Below are 16,551 nucleotides of genomic sequence, written 5' to 3' on the forward strand. Positions count from 1 at the left end.
GTAGAGGTACAGGGAGGTGTTGGGGAGGGTAGCCCATTCTGACCCTGAGAAAGCCTGGAGATTTAAGTCACAAAATCCGTATACTTGAGTATTCAGCAGGTCAATATCTCAGTGAGGTCTGTCCCGAGATGGTGGGGTCTGACTGGGGGCATGACAGTGATTTTGGATTGTGGGAGCAAGATGCTGCAGGGGTCTCTGCTTGGACGGGCACCAGGCTGACTTGCCCTGCTCTGATGTACCCTAGTTTGCTCAGCTTTGAGTGGGTCCGTGGTTAATTGTGGCTTTTGATCTCTTTCTAGATTTCTTTATGGGTCTCTGAAGTGAGGGTCTATATGGCAGTGCTGGTATTGTTTCAGAGGGGTGACCGCTGGCGCTTCCAGGAGTGTAGGGAAGTGGGGGAGGTAGCCCATCTGAACTCTCAAGAAAGCCTGGAGATTTCCATCACCTAACCTGCATACCTGAAATTTTCAGCAGATTCCAAGATGATGGAGTCCAGCTGGAGGCGTGGTAGCAATTCAGATTGTGGGAGTAGGCAGCTGCCCAGGGCTCTGCTTGGGTGGGTCTGAGATTGTCTATGGCTTTTGATCTCTTTCAAGATTTTTTTATGGGTCTCTAGAGCCAGGCTGGTAAATGAGCTTGTATGGCTGATTCGGAGGTGATTTGTGGGTGTGGCTCCCACATGCCTAACTTTTGGTGGTTTCTCGGAAAACTTGGTCCTGAGTTGTTGGAATCCAGCCAGAAGCAAAGTGGTGATTTTGGGGTGTCAGGAAGGCTGGGGGCACCATCAGGTTGCTGATGGCACTCGCTCCGTTTTCCCCCCATGTTCTAACCCTAACCCTCAATTGAGGCTCCAGTGGTGGGACCAGGACCCAGGTAAAGGCTGCTACCCTTTACGGCTTGGGTATTCTGGGGGCCATAACCACCGGCAGAACCTGCTCAGGGGGCACACGCCCTTCCCATTCTGGGACTGCAGACATTTGGCGCTCGGGAAGGTTTCCTCCATTCTCTGCTGCAGAGGACACAGTCGGTCTGGGGAAGAAATGGTGGAGGGGACACCTTGCCGGCCTCCGCAGGTATGAGCCGGGTGCGCCCTCACCTCAGACCCATGCTCCTTGATGGTGCCAAGCTGGACCTACCGAGCCACACACACTCACGCCAACCCTGCGGGCGCTGCCGCCATCCTCCCCCGTGGGTGCCGGTTGGGTTCCATGCACAGCCACTCGTGGAGAGAAAGCATTCAAAGTGCACTTCAGTCATCCATGCACACCTATGGTCTGCCAGCCCCGCTGCTGCTCTGCCATCCTCTTGGGCAGTGTCTCTTAGCTCAGAATGCCTTCACCTGTGCAGCATCTTTTCTTTTTGATGTTTTTTATTGGGCCGGGGGAGGGGGCGCGTCACACCTGGCAGTGCACTCAGAAAGTCCTCTAGAGAGTGCTCAAGAGACCATATGGGATGCTAGGGGACTGAACTCTGGTTGGCCTCTGCGAGGCAGACACCCTACCCGCTGTGCTAGCTCTCCGGCCCTTGCGGTGTTTTCTCTAATCCTATCTAGTTCAGGAAGATCTCTGGTAGTTTCTGGATTGTTTTAGCTGTTTACCAACCTGTGAACAAAACATTGATGTGAGGGGTGAAATGATTTGGACATTGATTGCTATGGCGTGTTCTCTTTCACTTTATGATTTACAGTTTCAATTTTAGTTTTGGTTTTGGGATTATACCCTGTGATGCTCAGGGGTTATTTCTGCCTCTGCACTCAGGTTGATAGTGCTGGGGCGGGGGTGGGGGGGGGATATAGAATGCTGGGGATTGAACCTGGGTCTGTTGCAAGGCAAAGTGTCTTGCAGACCCTTACTGTAAAATCTTAGCATGCCGAAGGTTGTGTGTTTGTGGGCTCACTGGACGGCTCTTTCTCACTGCCCGTGTTCGGTGCTCTTGATCCCTGTGTGTGGCCTGGATCAGGACGGCTATTCTCTCTCAAGCTTGAGTCCCTCTCGCTCTGGATCTCTCAGACCTACAGTCTTAGTTTATATAGCAATCATGTAAGGCAGTGACACAAAGGTGGGTTGAATATTGACAAATCAACAATGAGAGGTAAGACCACTCCTCCAGGAGATTAACTCAAGGATAAAATCTCATCTAAAGAGATTACTCCAGATTACTAGGAGATCGCTCAAGGGTGGGATCCTAACAGGGGTGTGTTCTTTCCTCAGCTAGTAATCTACTTCTAATATTTCTAGCAATGTCATTCTGTGTGAGCACAGTAAGAGATATAAACATCTCATTATACATTCTGCAGTCCTCAGGCCAGGTGAGTCTTCCTAGCCCCAGCAGGGTCCTAGTCTCCTCGTTACTTACTTTTGGATCATGGCAGCATTTGTCCATGATCATGCCCTCAACTTATAGTTGAGTATCGTGTCGCTTTGGCCTGGCCAATTTCGATGCCAGGGTAGCTCACAGCTTGCCCTGGGTCCATTCAGTCCCTTGTTGGGACCCTGCTTTTGGGGTGCTAGAAACTAAGGGCAACTGAGTCAAGAAAGCAGATGCCCGGGAGTAAATATTATTCGGAGTCAATCAACTCCCAAGTTACAAAGTATAACTATCTTCCTGTGTCCATACAGAAAGGACATTGCTTACAAGTTCATTGTCCTTAGATGGGTGTGACCTGATAAACCTAAGCTACCTGAGGAAGGACAAAACAGTGTTATCTTACACCTTACAGTTTTATTCACTATTTTTTTTAACTTATTTTTGTGGTGATGGCCATTCAAACCAGGGCCTCACTGCCTGCAAACCTGACACTTTTATCACAGAGGTAAATTCCTAGCCTAAATGCCTAATAGCAGAGTAAACACATTTATTTAGGAAATTGGGAGAGGGTCCTGTTGGAGTTTGGAAAAGAAGATGGGAGGGGAAAGGTTGGTAGGGTGGGAGGAGAGAAGAGAAGGGTGGGGGGGAAACTGATCAAACCCTGGTAAGCTGCTTTCAAGACAAGTGTCCTGCTGTTATCTAACCCTGAGGTTTTGTTTTTAGGGCGTTTGCCTTGCACACAGCCTACATGGCTGACCCGAGTTCGATTCCTCCGACCCTCTCGGAGAGCCAGGCAAGCTACCGAGAGTATTTCGCCTGCACGGCAGAGCATGCCAAACACAGTAACAACAAAGTCTCCAATGGAGACATTACTGGGCCCGCTCGAGCAAATCGATGATCAACGGGAGGGCCTTTACCTTTACCTTAATAAAGTATTTAGGATTTTAATTTAATGTGCAATTCATTGCATAGTATGGTTTTAGTTTAGATATGTCATCAGCTGTTTTCTGTTAAGTCATAAATATTGTAACAAGTGTGTAGCACACACACATAATTCTGTAGACTGTGTACAGATTATCCCTTGTTTTTTGGTGGAGGGGGGCATATGCGGCAGTGTTTGAGATTAAATCCGGGTCTCTAGTGTGCAAAGCCTGCGCGCTAGTCCTTTGAGCTATCATCTTGGTCCAGAGATTTTTTTAAAAAATTTTTATTAGTGAAACACCATGAGGTACATTTGTAGACTTACATATTTTGTGCTTGGGTTTCAATTATACGATGATCAAATACCCATCCCTCCACCAGTGCCCATTTCCCACCACCACGGATCCCAGTATCCCTCCCATCCCCCTCCCCCTCATCCCACCTTGCCTCTGACAGGGCATTCCCCTCTTTTCTCTCTCTCCCTTTTCTATCTGAGCTCCCTTTTCCCCTAGCATGTGCGGCTGGCCTCCAAGCCATGGAGCAAACCTCCTGGTACTAATCTCGGACACTCTTGGGTGTTAGTCTCCTATTTTGTTACTTTATGTTCCCCAGATGAATGCAGTCTTTCTATGTCTATCCCTCTCTTTCTGACTCATTTCGCTTAGCATGATACTTTCCATGTAGTACCACTTGTATGTAAATTTCATGACTTCATCTTTTCTAACAGCTACATAGTACTCCACTGTGTAGATGTACCAAAGTTTCTTTAAACAGTCATCTGTTCTTGGGCACTCAGGTTTTTTTCCAGATTCTGATTATTGTAAAGAGTGCTGCAATGAACAAACAATTGCAGATGTCACTTCGACTATACTTTTTTGCCTCTTGGGATATATTCCCAGGAGTGGTATTGCTGGGCCAAATGGGAGCTCAATTTCTAATTTTTTGAGAGTCGTTCATACTGTTTTCCAAAGGGTTGAACCAGTCGGCATTCCTACCAGCAGTGAAGGAGGATCCCTTTCTCGCCACATCCGCCAGCACCGGTTGCTTTTGTTCTTGTGGATGTGGGCCAGTCTCTGTGGTGTGAAATGATATCTCATTGTGGTTTTGATCTGCATCTCCCTGATGATTAACGATGTGGAGCATTTTCTCATGTGCCTTTTAGCCATTCAGATTTCTTCTTTGAGAAAGTTTCTGTTCATTTCATTACCCCTTTTTATGATGGGGTTGGATGTTTACTTCTTGTGGAGTTCAACCAGTACTTTGTATATCCTTGGTATCAACCCCTTGTCGGATGTGTATTCGGCAAATATCCTTTCCCATTTTGTAGACTGTTTGTATTTTGGTCACTGTTTGAGGTGCAGAAGCTTCTTAGTTTAAGATAGTCCCATTTATCTATTGGTCCAGAGATCATTTTATTTTGCTATTATATTCCTTGGGCTGGAGTCATAGCACAGTGGGTAGGGCATTTATCTTGCACACTGCCGACCCGGGTTCAATTCCTCCGTCCTTCTTGGAGAGCCCAGCAAGCCGCTGAGAGTATCCTGCCCGCATGGCATAGTCTGGTGAGCTCCCAGTGGCATATTTGATATGCCAAACACAGTAACGAGAAGTCTCACCATGGAGATGTTACTGGTACCCGCTCAAGGAAATCGATGAACAGCTAGACAACAGTGCTGCAGTGCTATAATATTCCCTTGGGACCTTTCCTAAATTCTGAATACTAAGTTAACCTGAAGACTTAGCAGCTGATAAATAGCTTCAATCCTGAATGTTAGTTTCTAATGTATCATGCTCGGTTTGCAGGGCTAAACTTTTGTATCTGTCTCACAAATTTGCAGCTTTAGGGATCCTTCTTTGAGTAGCGGAAAGGTGACCTTGGTTTGCTATTTAGTAGGAAATTGATCTGGAGGGGCCATCCATGGTGTTCAGGGGTTACTCCTGGTGGTGGTCAGGGGACCTTATGGGATGCTGGGATTGAACCCACGTTACCCTTGAAACTGTAGTATCTCTGGCCCCTGATCATTAGTCACGGTCACAGTCGTCCCGTTGTTCACCGATTTGCTCGAGCGGGCCCAGTAACGTCTCCATCGTAAGACTTGATCATTAGTAAATTCAGAAAAAACGGATTCAGGAAAAATCTTTCCATTGGGTTTTTAAGCATTTTTATAGATTACTGTGTGAGATTTCTATTCTTAGAGGTCAGAAATGGTTGGATATTGGCAATTTTTGTGTATAAGTGTTTGGCTACTCGAGCTCTATTGTTGTCAGCTTGACTGACATGGTGTCATAGGACATACATTTGAGTCATAGTTGAGTAATGACCTCAAGAAGATAGTATATGGTTCACTAACTGTCCTTCTAATCCTATTTCTTCGTTGACTGTGATGAAATGAGTATGTGGGGGCATTACTTGGTCAGTGAGTGTATCAACACATAGTTTGGTAATGCGCCATCAATACTGATGAAGTGGTTAGTTTAATGCCTAATATTGTTTGGAAATTTTCTTGTTGAAAAGTGTTCATTCATTACTTTTGGTATTCACATTTGTCTAGTTAGTTGTGACTTTGAAAGGCAAGTTAGCCAAGTTTGGGCTGGAGCAATAGCACAGCGGTAGGGCATGTTTGCCTTGCGCACAGCCAGCCCGGCCGAGCCGGGTTTGATTCCTCCACCCCTCTCGGAGAGCCCGGCAAGCTACCGAGAGTATCTCGCCCGCGTGGCAAAGCCTGGCAAGCTCCCCATGATGCCAATATGCCAAACACAGTAACAACAAGTCTCAAAACTGGAGATGTTACTGGGCCTGCTCGAGCAAACAATGATGAACAACGGGAGGACAGTTAGCGAAGTTTGGTAACTTCAGGAGCCAGACAAGAGTTTAAGTTATACTTTGGTTGTGAGCTTAAAAATCTGTAGGTTGACTTGGAGTTACTTGGTAGAAGGACTCCTGACATAGACTTCCTGAATTTGATTCCTCACATTATATCCTCCTCTCTAAAACTAGTCTTTAATCTGAGAAGTTCGCCTTTAGTCTGTTTCATGTAGTATCATAGGTCTGCTGTGAGCACTTCTCGGTCTCTTCCTCAGATTTGGAAGAAGTTTAGATGACGAGAGCTGTGAGTGCCAACCTTTACAATGTGAATTGCTTCCTCAAAACAGTTTGGAGGTATTAGAGAGACAGTACAGTGGATAAGGTGCTTGGCTTGCATTCCATATCATCCTCTGAGCACTTTCAGGAGTGATTCCTGAGTGCAGAGCCAGGAGTAACCTCTGAGCATCACCAAGTGTGGCCCAAAAGTCTCATTCCCCACCCCTAGCCTCCCCTAAAATTTGGAAATTGAAGTAAAATTTGAAGAAATGTAACTTCTGTGAGCATTTCTATGCTCTTGAATGACAGTGGCCAAATAAATTTAGTAATCAACATTTGGCACATAGATTAGGACGCAATTTTAGTACTAGATTTTAAAAATATACGAGATACAGTCTTCCCCTTTTGGACCATGCCCAGTAAAGTTCACGGTCTGTTCTTGGCACAGTGCTTAGAGGGGGAGCATTTGCTGCTGGGGATCAAACCCACATCTCCTGAAAACGAAGCATGTGCTCTAGCCCGTGGAGCTATCACCAGTGTGCTCTCCATTTTTGTAAAGCATACACTCGATTCACACAGGACCCAAGTGGAACAGAATTCCTTTTTTTTTTTTTTTGGACAGAGGAGAGGACATTCAGAGACTACACCTGGCTCTGTGCTTGCAGGATCATGTGCCTAGAATTGAACCTGAGCCTCTCGCATGCACACAGTACACTCAGAAAGCCTTTGAATTGTCTCCCAAGTCCAAATTTTTTATATTTGATTCAGGCTCAGGAATGTAGATTTGTTGGCTCTATGAGAGTAGTTTTGACTTTGGGTGGTAACATTATTATTATTATTATTTTTGCTTTTTGGGTAACACCTGGCAATGCCCAGGGGTTCCTCCTGGCTCTGCACTCAAGAATTACTCCTGGCAGTACTCAGGGGACCATATGGGATGCTGGGAATCGAACCCCAGTTGGCCGTGTGCAAGGCAAACGCCCTACTCGCTGTGCTATCATTCCAGCCCCCAGTGGTAAAATTATTAGTGAAACTTAGAGATGGATGTAAGTTTAAAATGAAATCCAAAATTTTAAGGTCAGTCACGTATCCTCAAAGCTGTTCAGGATGATCTACTCTTTTGTAGATAAACTTAGGAAATAAAAGAGCTTCCTAGAAAGTTCTGCTTAGAAATAGAACAGGATTTTGTGCGTTTTTAAGTCTTGCGTGACCCTAGGCCCCCCCCCGCCCCCACCCCAAACACATCATAAACTTGCATTCTCTGCTTTTCACCAAGAGTCACTGAAATTTCCATTCGTTAGTTGAACTCCCTTTCTATGGTAGGTTTTTGTTCTAACTACACCCCGTGATGGTCAAGGATTACTTCTGGCTCTGCACATAGGAATCACTCCTGGCGATGTTTGTGGGGGATCATATGGGATGCTGGGGGTTGAACCCGGGTTAGTTGCCTGCAAGGCAAGCACTCTGCTTGCTATAGTAATCACTCTGGTCGCTATCTCTAGAACTTCTTTGGGTGGACGTTTCCCTCGTACTTTTTGGTCCACACCTGGCAATGCTTAGGGGCTGCTCGTGACTGGGTTTAGCAGTGCTTGGGGGGAGCTTACATGGTGCTGGGGAGCAAATCGGAGTCAGCTGCATGCAAGGCAAGGGACCTGTTGTACTACCTGGCCCCTCCTTTTTTCTCTAGGATTTTTTGTGTGTGTGTGTCATTGTTACGTGGGCATCCAGTCATTCCTGGCAGTGCTCAGCCTCAATCCAGGGCTTCAGACATGTAAGACATACACTATACCACTTGAACCATACTCTGGGCCCCTTTGGTTTTTGGGTCACACTTAGTGGAACTCAGGGTTTGTTCCTGGCTCTGTGTTCATGGATTACTCTTGACAATGTGCAGGAAACCATAAATGGCCCAGGAATCAAATCCTGGTTGGCTGCATATCAGCCAGTGCCTTATCTAGTAGTGTTCCATCTCTCTGGACCCCGTTGAATTTTTTTTTTTTTTAATTTAACCAAGCATGTGTGAGGGAAAATAGTTATCCCTGGCTATTTTTGTTCTTTGTCATTTTACTTACAATTTTGCAGAAATAACAAAAGAATGCTTAAGGTTCATTTTACTAGATTATTGGGAGGGGGGTATGCGGAGGTGTACACCCAGCAGTGCTCAGGGCACTCAGGGATCACTCCTGGTGGGCTCTGGGGACCATATGGAGTGCTGGGGAATCGAACCCAGGTCTCCCACATGAGGGCAAAGGCCCTACCCTGCTGTCACTCCGGCCCCAAATACCTTGTTTTTGCATAGTCGGGCAAGGCACGTAAATGGCTTAGGACTAACTCCTGGCTCTGCTCAGAGTTAACTCCTGGCGGGCTTGGGGATGCTGAGTTGGACACAGGCAAGGCAGGCACCTTACCCATTGTACTATCACTCTGGCTCTTCAAGCCCCAAATATTTTAATAAACATTTGAAAATGGCTGATCCAAAAAATTCCCCATACTGTCAGGATTTTGGCAGTATGTAGATCTTTGAGTAAAGTTTTTTGTTGGTGCTCCTTAGTTACCATGCATAAACCTTGAACAGCTCCTTAAAAAAATACATGAAAAATAAAATGTGTTTAGTAAGTTTTTTGGTTTTTTTTTTTCTGATTTTGGGATTCCCGCCAGTGGTGCATCGACCAGTGGTACTGTTTGATGCCAGGGCTCAAACCTAGGCCTCCACTAGGCCTGCTGAGTTCTCTCTGTGACTCAGATTTAATTCATTTTAGCTTACTCTGCTTATCTTACGTTTAAATATAATGCAACAATATTTAGCCAAACTTGATTCACTAATTTATTAAACTTTTTTTTTTTGCATGTCTTTATCATCTGTTTCTAGTCACCTTTGCACACAAAGCTGCCTTTGGCATTTGTTCAGTAATGAACTTTATCAGTTTTGGTGTACAAACATCACAAAAATGAAAGAATACTGTCATATGTCCTTTAGCAAAAATAGGATAGTCTAGATTCTTGTCAGGGTTTTGTATGATGAAGTACCACTTGAATAATTAACTGGGTGAGAGTATTAAATTTTCCTTTCCACCTTAGAGTTATATTGTATGGGAATATTCATCTAGGAAGTTGCCACTGAAGACTTCTCACTGTCTGATATTGTTGATAAGAAATGTTCACAATCTTAGTATCTAGGGTGCTGTTTTCTCTTTCTTTGTACAATCTTCTGATTCCTGATAATTGTGAGAATTCTCTTGTAAATTTTCATCTTTTTATAGTTGTGGGGTAGGGGAAAAGTACTGAATCCTCAACATTTCTTTCTTCTGCTTCTGGGAGTTAATCCAGGAACTCCCTCATGCACGGCAAACACTCTACCACTGAGCCACATTGCAGCCCCCCCAGTATGAATATTGAGCTGTTTAGCTGTAGTCAAAATGTAACTAAAAGGATGGTGTTTCTTGTCTTAATGAAAATGAAAGTAGTTGCAAGATAGGGATAAATAAGACCAAGAGAGAGCATAAGACCTTTGACTGGTGGAAGGATATTTGCTATATCATAGTTACAAGATAATGACAGGCTATTCTAAAAGTCATAAATGTGCTATTTTTTTTTTTTTGGAAATAACTGAAAGAAAAGATAAATGTTATGGAGTAGATTTGCGCAGAAGAACTGCCAAGTTGAAATTGTTCACTGGTGTCTGTTTGACATATAAGAAGGTCTTTTTTTTTTTTTTCTTAAAGTTTTTTGTTTTTTTTTTTTCCAGGATTGATCCCTGAACACCATGTCCCTGGTAATGTTCGGGGATCAGTCTTGGCAGGCTTGGGGTACCGTATTGGGTGCTGGGGACCAAACTCAGGTCTGCCCCATGCAATGCAAACTCCTTGCCCAATGGAAACTAGTTGCAAGTTGTAAGTGGTAGAGTCTGTACTCTACTCTATTTTAAAAAGCACATGCACAAATTTTTTAAGATAGGCTTTATAATGAATATACTTTGCTAGGATCTATAGTATATGTAATTCCTTTTGCTCCCACTGTACGGTTTTTGTGCATTTAATTCAGGTTCCTCAACAAATGATCTTTGAGGGAACTGGTTTTATCTTAAATTTTTTATCACTTTCTGAAAATCATAATTTCATCATCTTAAAAGTCTTCAGTAAATCTTTTGTATAAGTAAACTTTCTTTTCCCCCCCCTTTTTTTCTTTCAGGTATATTCAAGAGCAAATGATCAAGAACCATGTGGATGGTGGTTGGCTAAAGTTCGAATGATGAAAGGAGAAGTAAGCAGTGTTAATACCAGCTTTGTGACTTGTTCCCAGGAAAATATTCCGACTCTTTGTTTTGATTCTGAAAGTGTACTTCAGAAGTAGTTGATCACTTCAAGCATTCGTTAGGTCTATAACTTTCTGTTTGTGTCCTGAATTTGTAAATAGTACAGCTCCTCTTGAGTGATGCAGCACAGACAAGTGAGGACCCTCCCGAAGTTGATGCTCATAAGAATCTATACTCTTGTTCAGGCAGTTTAGATTAATGGGCCTCAACTGTGCTTAGTGTTTGTGCCACAAGGGGCAGGTTAAGCTGGCTAAGGTAATTAGAACTTCATTTGAAACTAATTATTTTCATTCAGATGGGATTTTTAAAGTATTTTGATGTCTTTTAGTTTTATGTCATTGAATATGCTGCTTGTGATGCCACTTACAATGAAATAGTCACATTTGAACGACTTCGACCTGTCAATCAAAATAAAACTGTCAAAAAAAATACCTTCTTCAAATGCACGGTGGATGTTCCTGAGGATTTGAGAGAGGCGTGAGTAATTTTGTTTACTGTTTAATTGCCTTGTGAATTAAGAGGATTTTTAGTGTTACAAAAATTCCAAACATCTAATTATAAACCTTCTGATAGAAAATCTTTTAATAAATACAAAGTTTTAATGGCTGGTTTAAAATTGAACTACTGAGTTAGAATGATAGTTGTCCTCTAAATTTAATTTATTATTTAGGTTTTATACATGAATTAATTTTTCCTTAGGTGTGCCAATGAAAACGCACATAAAGATTTTAAGAAAGCAGTAGGAGCTTGCAGAATTTTTTACCATCCAGAAACCACGCAACTAATGATACTGGTAAGATAATTTGTTTTAAATGATCTAATGCATCTGACATGGATTTTTAATTAAGCATTGCAAAAGATCAAAGCAATATTGATGTAAATTAGTGTAAGAAAAAGATTTAAGAAAACTTTTTGCATTCAAAATTTAATTTTTAAAAATCTTCTGAAGTGAAGAGGAAAAACATTTTAATGCGGCATTTTTAATATAAATTTAAGATGTTGGATTCTTGATTTTCCTTCTACTATAATTTGAATTAGATTTAAATAATGTGGAATACAGAAAGAAAAATAGAATTACTTGGGAGGAAGGAGTTTAAGTGAAGATAAAGTAGATAAGGCTTTATGTAGAAAGTCCTTATTTATATTATCTCGAAAAATGATTGCATTTTTGTGTGTGTCATTAACATGTTTGTTTATAGTCTGCCAGTGAAGCGACTGTGAAAAGAGTAAATATATTAAGTGACATGCATTTGCGAAGTATTCGTACAAAGTTGATGCTTATGTCCAGAAATGAAGAGGCCACTAAGCATTTAGAAGTAAGTGAATTTGCTCCTGTTTGTCATTTAATTTCTAAGCATATTATTCAAGTTTGCTGTTTTAAAACAATTTATTATTAGGTAAGATAACGTAGGCAAAATCTGGAGTCATGCCTTAGGGAATTATTTTTTCTTTTTCTGTTAACTGCTCTCAAGCCATAAGCTTTTGTTTGGTAAATGCCTGTTGTTTTGTTCTCCCATTTATTTTTTTATTGTCTTGTTGCTGAGTGTTTTTTTTTTAATCACCCTCTTAGCTATCACTCGAGACACGCTTCTTCACTAGTTTCCATCAGCAACTTGTATACAATGAGAGGAGGCCACGCAATGAATAGTTTTTATAAAGATCCAGTCATTGCTTCTCTGTCCTCTGGTATTCGCGTTTTCTCAAAACGTTCTCTGATGTTGAGACTATTCAGAAATGTCTCACCCTGTTCTGAACTGTTCCCCCAGTACATACACAGAGAACTCCATTTTAGATCATTTGAGGTATGCTTGTCTTTAAGGAAGTACCAGTTTCCTTATTATTTGAAAAGTTGCAAAACTTTGCATGAGGAACACTTGAAACATGAAACATCTGAATTGGAGGATTGCTTATGTCCATAATTTAAAATTACTAAATGTAGCATATACCAATTTAGAGCAAAATAATTTTCATTGTTTGTGTAAGTTGACATTTTGTCATAGATCAGTGGACATTTGAGTGTTTATATCTTAAGACTATTTTGAAAATGTTTTGAACATATATACACTTTAAATTTATTACTTAACTAATCTAAGTTTCTTTTTACTAGTGCACAAAACAGCTTGCAGCAGCTTTTCATGAGGAATTTGTTGTAAGAGAAGATTTGATGGGCCTGGCAATAGGAACACATGGTAGTAATATACAGCAAGCTAGGAAGGTTCCTGGAGTTACAGCTATTGAACTAGACGAAGATACTGGAACATTTCGAATCTATGGAGAGGTTGGTTTTTGATCTGCATCTCCGGTAGCTTAGTAACATTGACTGTTGTTTGATAATTTATCTGGAATTTCAGTTACATAAGAAAATTATGAACTTATGCTCATTCAGGGTTCTTTGAGGATAAACTATGTTTGAGGGAATGAAAGATTTACTGAATCTTTAATGTGAACTTTGGGGAAAATTTTTTTCCCATTATTTCTTTTTATGGGATGGGGTGGGGTTTGGGAACCACATCTGGTATTGCTAATGGTTTGCTTCTGGTTCTGTGCTTAGGAATTAACTTCTGGTGGTGGGATATCAGCTGGGATGCCAAGGATCAAATCCTGGTCAGCCGCATGCAAGGCAAACAACCCTACCCACTGTACTGTCACTCTGGCCCAGTACTTTTGGGAAATTCCTAACTGCCTCTGAACCTAACTAGTTTTATGTTCATTAGCATAGCTTATTTGTATATTTCTAAGCGCTTGCTGCTGGCCAAGCTTGCCTATTTTATATTCTGTAGTACATAAAATAGCTTTTGTAATACTTGTATTTGGATAATATTTTGTCTGTGATTTATGGTGACTGGAAAATAAGTAATTCAGACTTTTACTGAAAAATAATGCATAATTTTTATTGAAAACAGTTTGCATATGGGGGGGGTGATTTTTCCAAGTCTCTTCTTCTGTAAGTCATGAAAATCTGTAGGTCTAGTTTTTATTTCTGAAACCTTTATTTATTTTGCTTTTTGGGTCATACCCAGCATTGCACCGGAGCTACTTCTGGCTGATGCACTCAGGAATTACTCCTGGCAGGTGTTTGGGGGACTATATGGGGTGCTGGGAATCGGACCCAGGTTGGCCGCATGAAAGGCAAACACCCTACCCTGCTGTGCTAGCGCTCCAGCCCCTATTTCTGAAATCTTTAGAAGTGGACTGTATAACTAAGATAATTAAGACAAAAGGCTTTGAAGTCAGACTGCCTGAATTCAAATTCTGAACAGATCTGGAAAAAGTTACTTAACACCCTGCATAGTTTTTCTTCATTAATGATGCTTTATAAAGACACTAATTGCTAGTGTCTTAATCCAGTTTCTGAGGATTATATTATGATATAGTGACCTATAGTTATTAAGAAACAGAGTAAAAGTTGAATCTAACTCTCACTTTTAGAGCGATACTCTTGTGCCCTCCCCCTTCCTGTTCTGTAAAAATTATATCCATTAGAAATTAAAATAATTGTACTTTAAAAATGTATCTTTGCCAAACTAAATAGTACATTTTTTTTCTGTTCCTGAGAATAAAAAACTAGAGAGAGAGTTAAGATCATTGAAAAAAATTTCAACATTTACCGAGAGAAACATGCCAGTATATCTTAGGGAATATCACTGAGTATATTTAGGATTGGGGAAAGAATGTGACCAGCATAGATCTCTAATTCCTGCTTGTTTTCTCAGAGGCTTAGAGAAACCTTAGAGATGTCTATGCTTTGATTCTAACAGTATTTTTCACTTAACCTCTTAATTTTATTTTTTATGTACTTAATGTATTGTTGTAAGTGTGGTTCTAGAGTAGAGGGCTCCATACTTAATCTAGGCCTTTTTTGGGAAAAGAAACCATTGAGCCACCTCTCTCTTCAGACCCCCAGACCTATCTTCTTTCTCTAAGCAGAGAGTACTCCCTAATTGTCCCAAGGATACTTCAACAACCCCTAAGGCCCTGACTTTGGGAATCTGTGTTTTCAACCATTTCCTGCTACTGTCCTCTTCAGACCTTGTTTTCTTCTTGCCGCTCTCATGTACCACAGGTCGACCTGGTCTCTGTGTCTGCCTGTTCCCTTTACCCCCCATCATTCTCATCTGGGCCGTACTGTTCTGAGGACCTATCGGGCGCCCTCTGGCTCCCAGATGACAAATGCCGCTCTAGAGGACTGAGCAGGATCTTATACTAGGACTTAATTTTGTTTTTCTCAGTTCTTACATTTTTATTTTGGATTATGGGTTTTTTCAGGTCTGAAGAATTTCATGTTTGTTTTCCCTCTCCCATCTACAGAGTGCTGATGCTGTAAAAAAGGCTAGAGGTTTCTTGGAATTTGTGGAGGATTTTATTCAGGTTCCTAGGAATCTGGTTGGTAGGTACTTAAACTAAATGTTGAATAAGTTAAATGTTGAAGTTGCTTAATGGAAACTGATATTGTTTGATATTTTAGTTGGTTACATGGAGTACCTGGATAGCAACACTTATTTGATTTAGTGACCTAAATTATATAACACAACGTGCATCACCTTATGTCATTTTTTAAAAATGAAGGTTTTATTTCTACCCATTCATACCAAACATGATATTATAACTATAACATTTAGTTACTGCGGTTCTTCTTAAGACATTCCCTCCCTTGGGTTCTTCTTACCCCTAATATCTTTTAATCATTCATGTAGCCATCAAAATTGCCATAAGTACTTTTTGAGAAGGTGTTTGTGATAATTTTTTTCTTTTGTTTAGTGCAGAAGAAAAAGTAACAGTGGATTAAAAATAGGGTAATAAACTTCTACACAATAGGCCCTGAATAAATAATAATTGGTTGTTGCAAAGGCATAGAATAAGGTAAGAAGTCACGGGCAGGAGAGAAGGATGGTGCCGATGAGGGGAGGTTTCACTGTTCCATTCTGACACCATTAACACACAATCTTTGCCCATGGTTATAAATTGACAAGTTTCTATTCCAGGGATTTTGTTTGGGATGAGTTGCTTTAATAAACTCTGAGTTTGTTATCTATTCTTTTATTTTAAATACTGTTTGAGAAAATGGATAAGTTTCGCTCATACTTGAAATACTCAGTGATTGTCCAAAAAATTTAACATGCAGTTCAGTATCAACATTAAGTATTGGAGTTACTGGGAGAACAAGTTTTTGTCACCTTTGGTGTCTCTTTTTTTGCATGGGGGCAATTCCTAGTTGATGGTGCTCATGCCTGCTTCTGAGAGTGCTTGGGGACCGACACGTTATGCCTTGAACCACCGCAAGGTTCACATGCAAGGCCGGTGTCTTAGCAAGGCCCTAGCCTGGATCCTGGTCCTCCCTGTTTCTTGATCTTACTGAGTAGTTTGAGGCTTCTGGGCTCCATTCACTCATAATCAGACCTGCTTTATCTTCAGGAAATAAGATCTTTGCTATTGGTGCTTTTGTCAAAATCTCCTAAAATTTGTAAACAAGAGTTTTTGTAAAACCATCATTTTGAGTAGTGGCAAGTAGTGTACTTGTGATAAGTAGTCTATAGTATAAGAATTTGGAAAGTTTCTGGTATCCCGCTATTTCCAATTCTGCCTAAACATCTAAGATACATTCCCAGTCTAAGATACATTTCCAGTTAAGATTCTCTCTCTCTCGCTCCCTCTCTCGCTCTCCCTCTTGCTCTCCCTCGCTCCCCCTCCCACCTTCCTCTCTCTCCCCCCTCTCCCTTCCCCCCCCTCCTCCCCCTCTCTTCCCTCCCCCTTCCCTCCCTGTTGTGGAGGATTGAACTAGGGCTTCACATATGAAAAGCATAAACTCTAGAACTGAACCACATACATCCTGGGCCCCAAGTAAGCTTTTTGAAGTCGGTTTTTGGGAACCGTTTTTCTGTAGACAGAATTGCTACAGAGATGTTAAAATTGAATGTAAGATAGTTACTGT

At 41.5% G+C, this 16,551-nt stretch overlaps 1 protein-coding gene across 6 annotated transcripts in view; it reads left to right on the forward strand.

The window, feature by feature from the left end:
* Positions 1-16,551, forward strand: part of FXR1 (FMR1 autosomal homolog 1) — a 78,309-nt gene that overhangs the window by 31,127 nt on the left and 30,631 nt on the right. For all 6 annotated transcript variants that reach the window (XM_056121407.1, XM_056121408.1, XM_056121409.1 and 3 more), the window contains exons 4-9: positions 10,499-10,570; positions 10,951-11,099; positions 11,322-11,415; positions 11,822-11,938; positions 12,730-12,900; positions 14,931-15,009. In XM_056121407.1, the coding sequence (XP_055977382.1) occupies positions 10,499-10,570; positions 10,951-11,099; positions 11,322-11,415; positions 11,822-11,938; positions 12,730-12,900; positions 14,931-15,009 (682 nt within the window). The remainder of the gene's footprint in view (positions 1-10,498; positions 10,571-10,950; positions 11,100-11,321; positions 11,416-11,821; positions 11,939-12,729; positions 12,901-14,930; positions 15,010-16,551) is intronic.

Source organism: Sorex fumeus, unplaced genomic scaffold, assembly GCF_029834395.1.
Source record: "Sorex fumeus unplaced genomic scaffold, SorFum_2.1 ptg000044l, whole genome shotgun sequence".
Lineage (NCBI taxonomy): Eukaryota > Metazoa > Chordata > Mammalia > Eulipotyphla > Soricidae > Sorex > Sorex fumeus.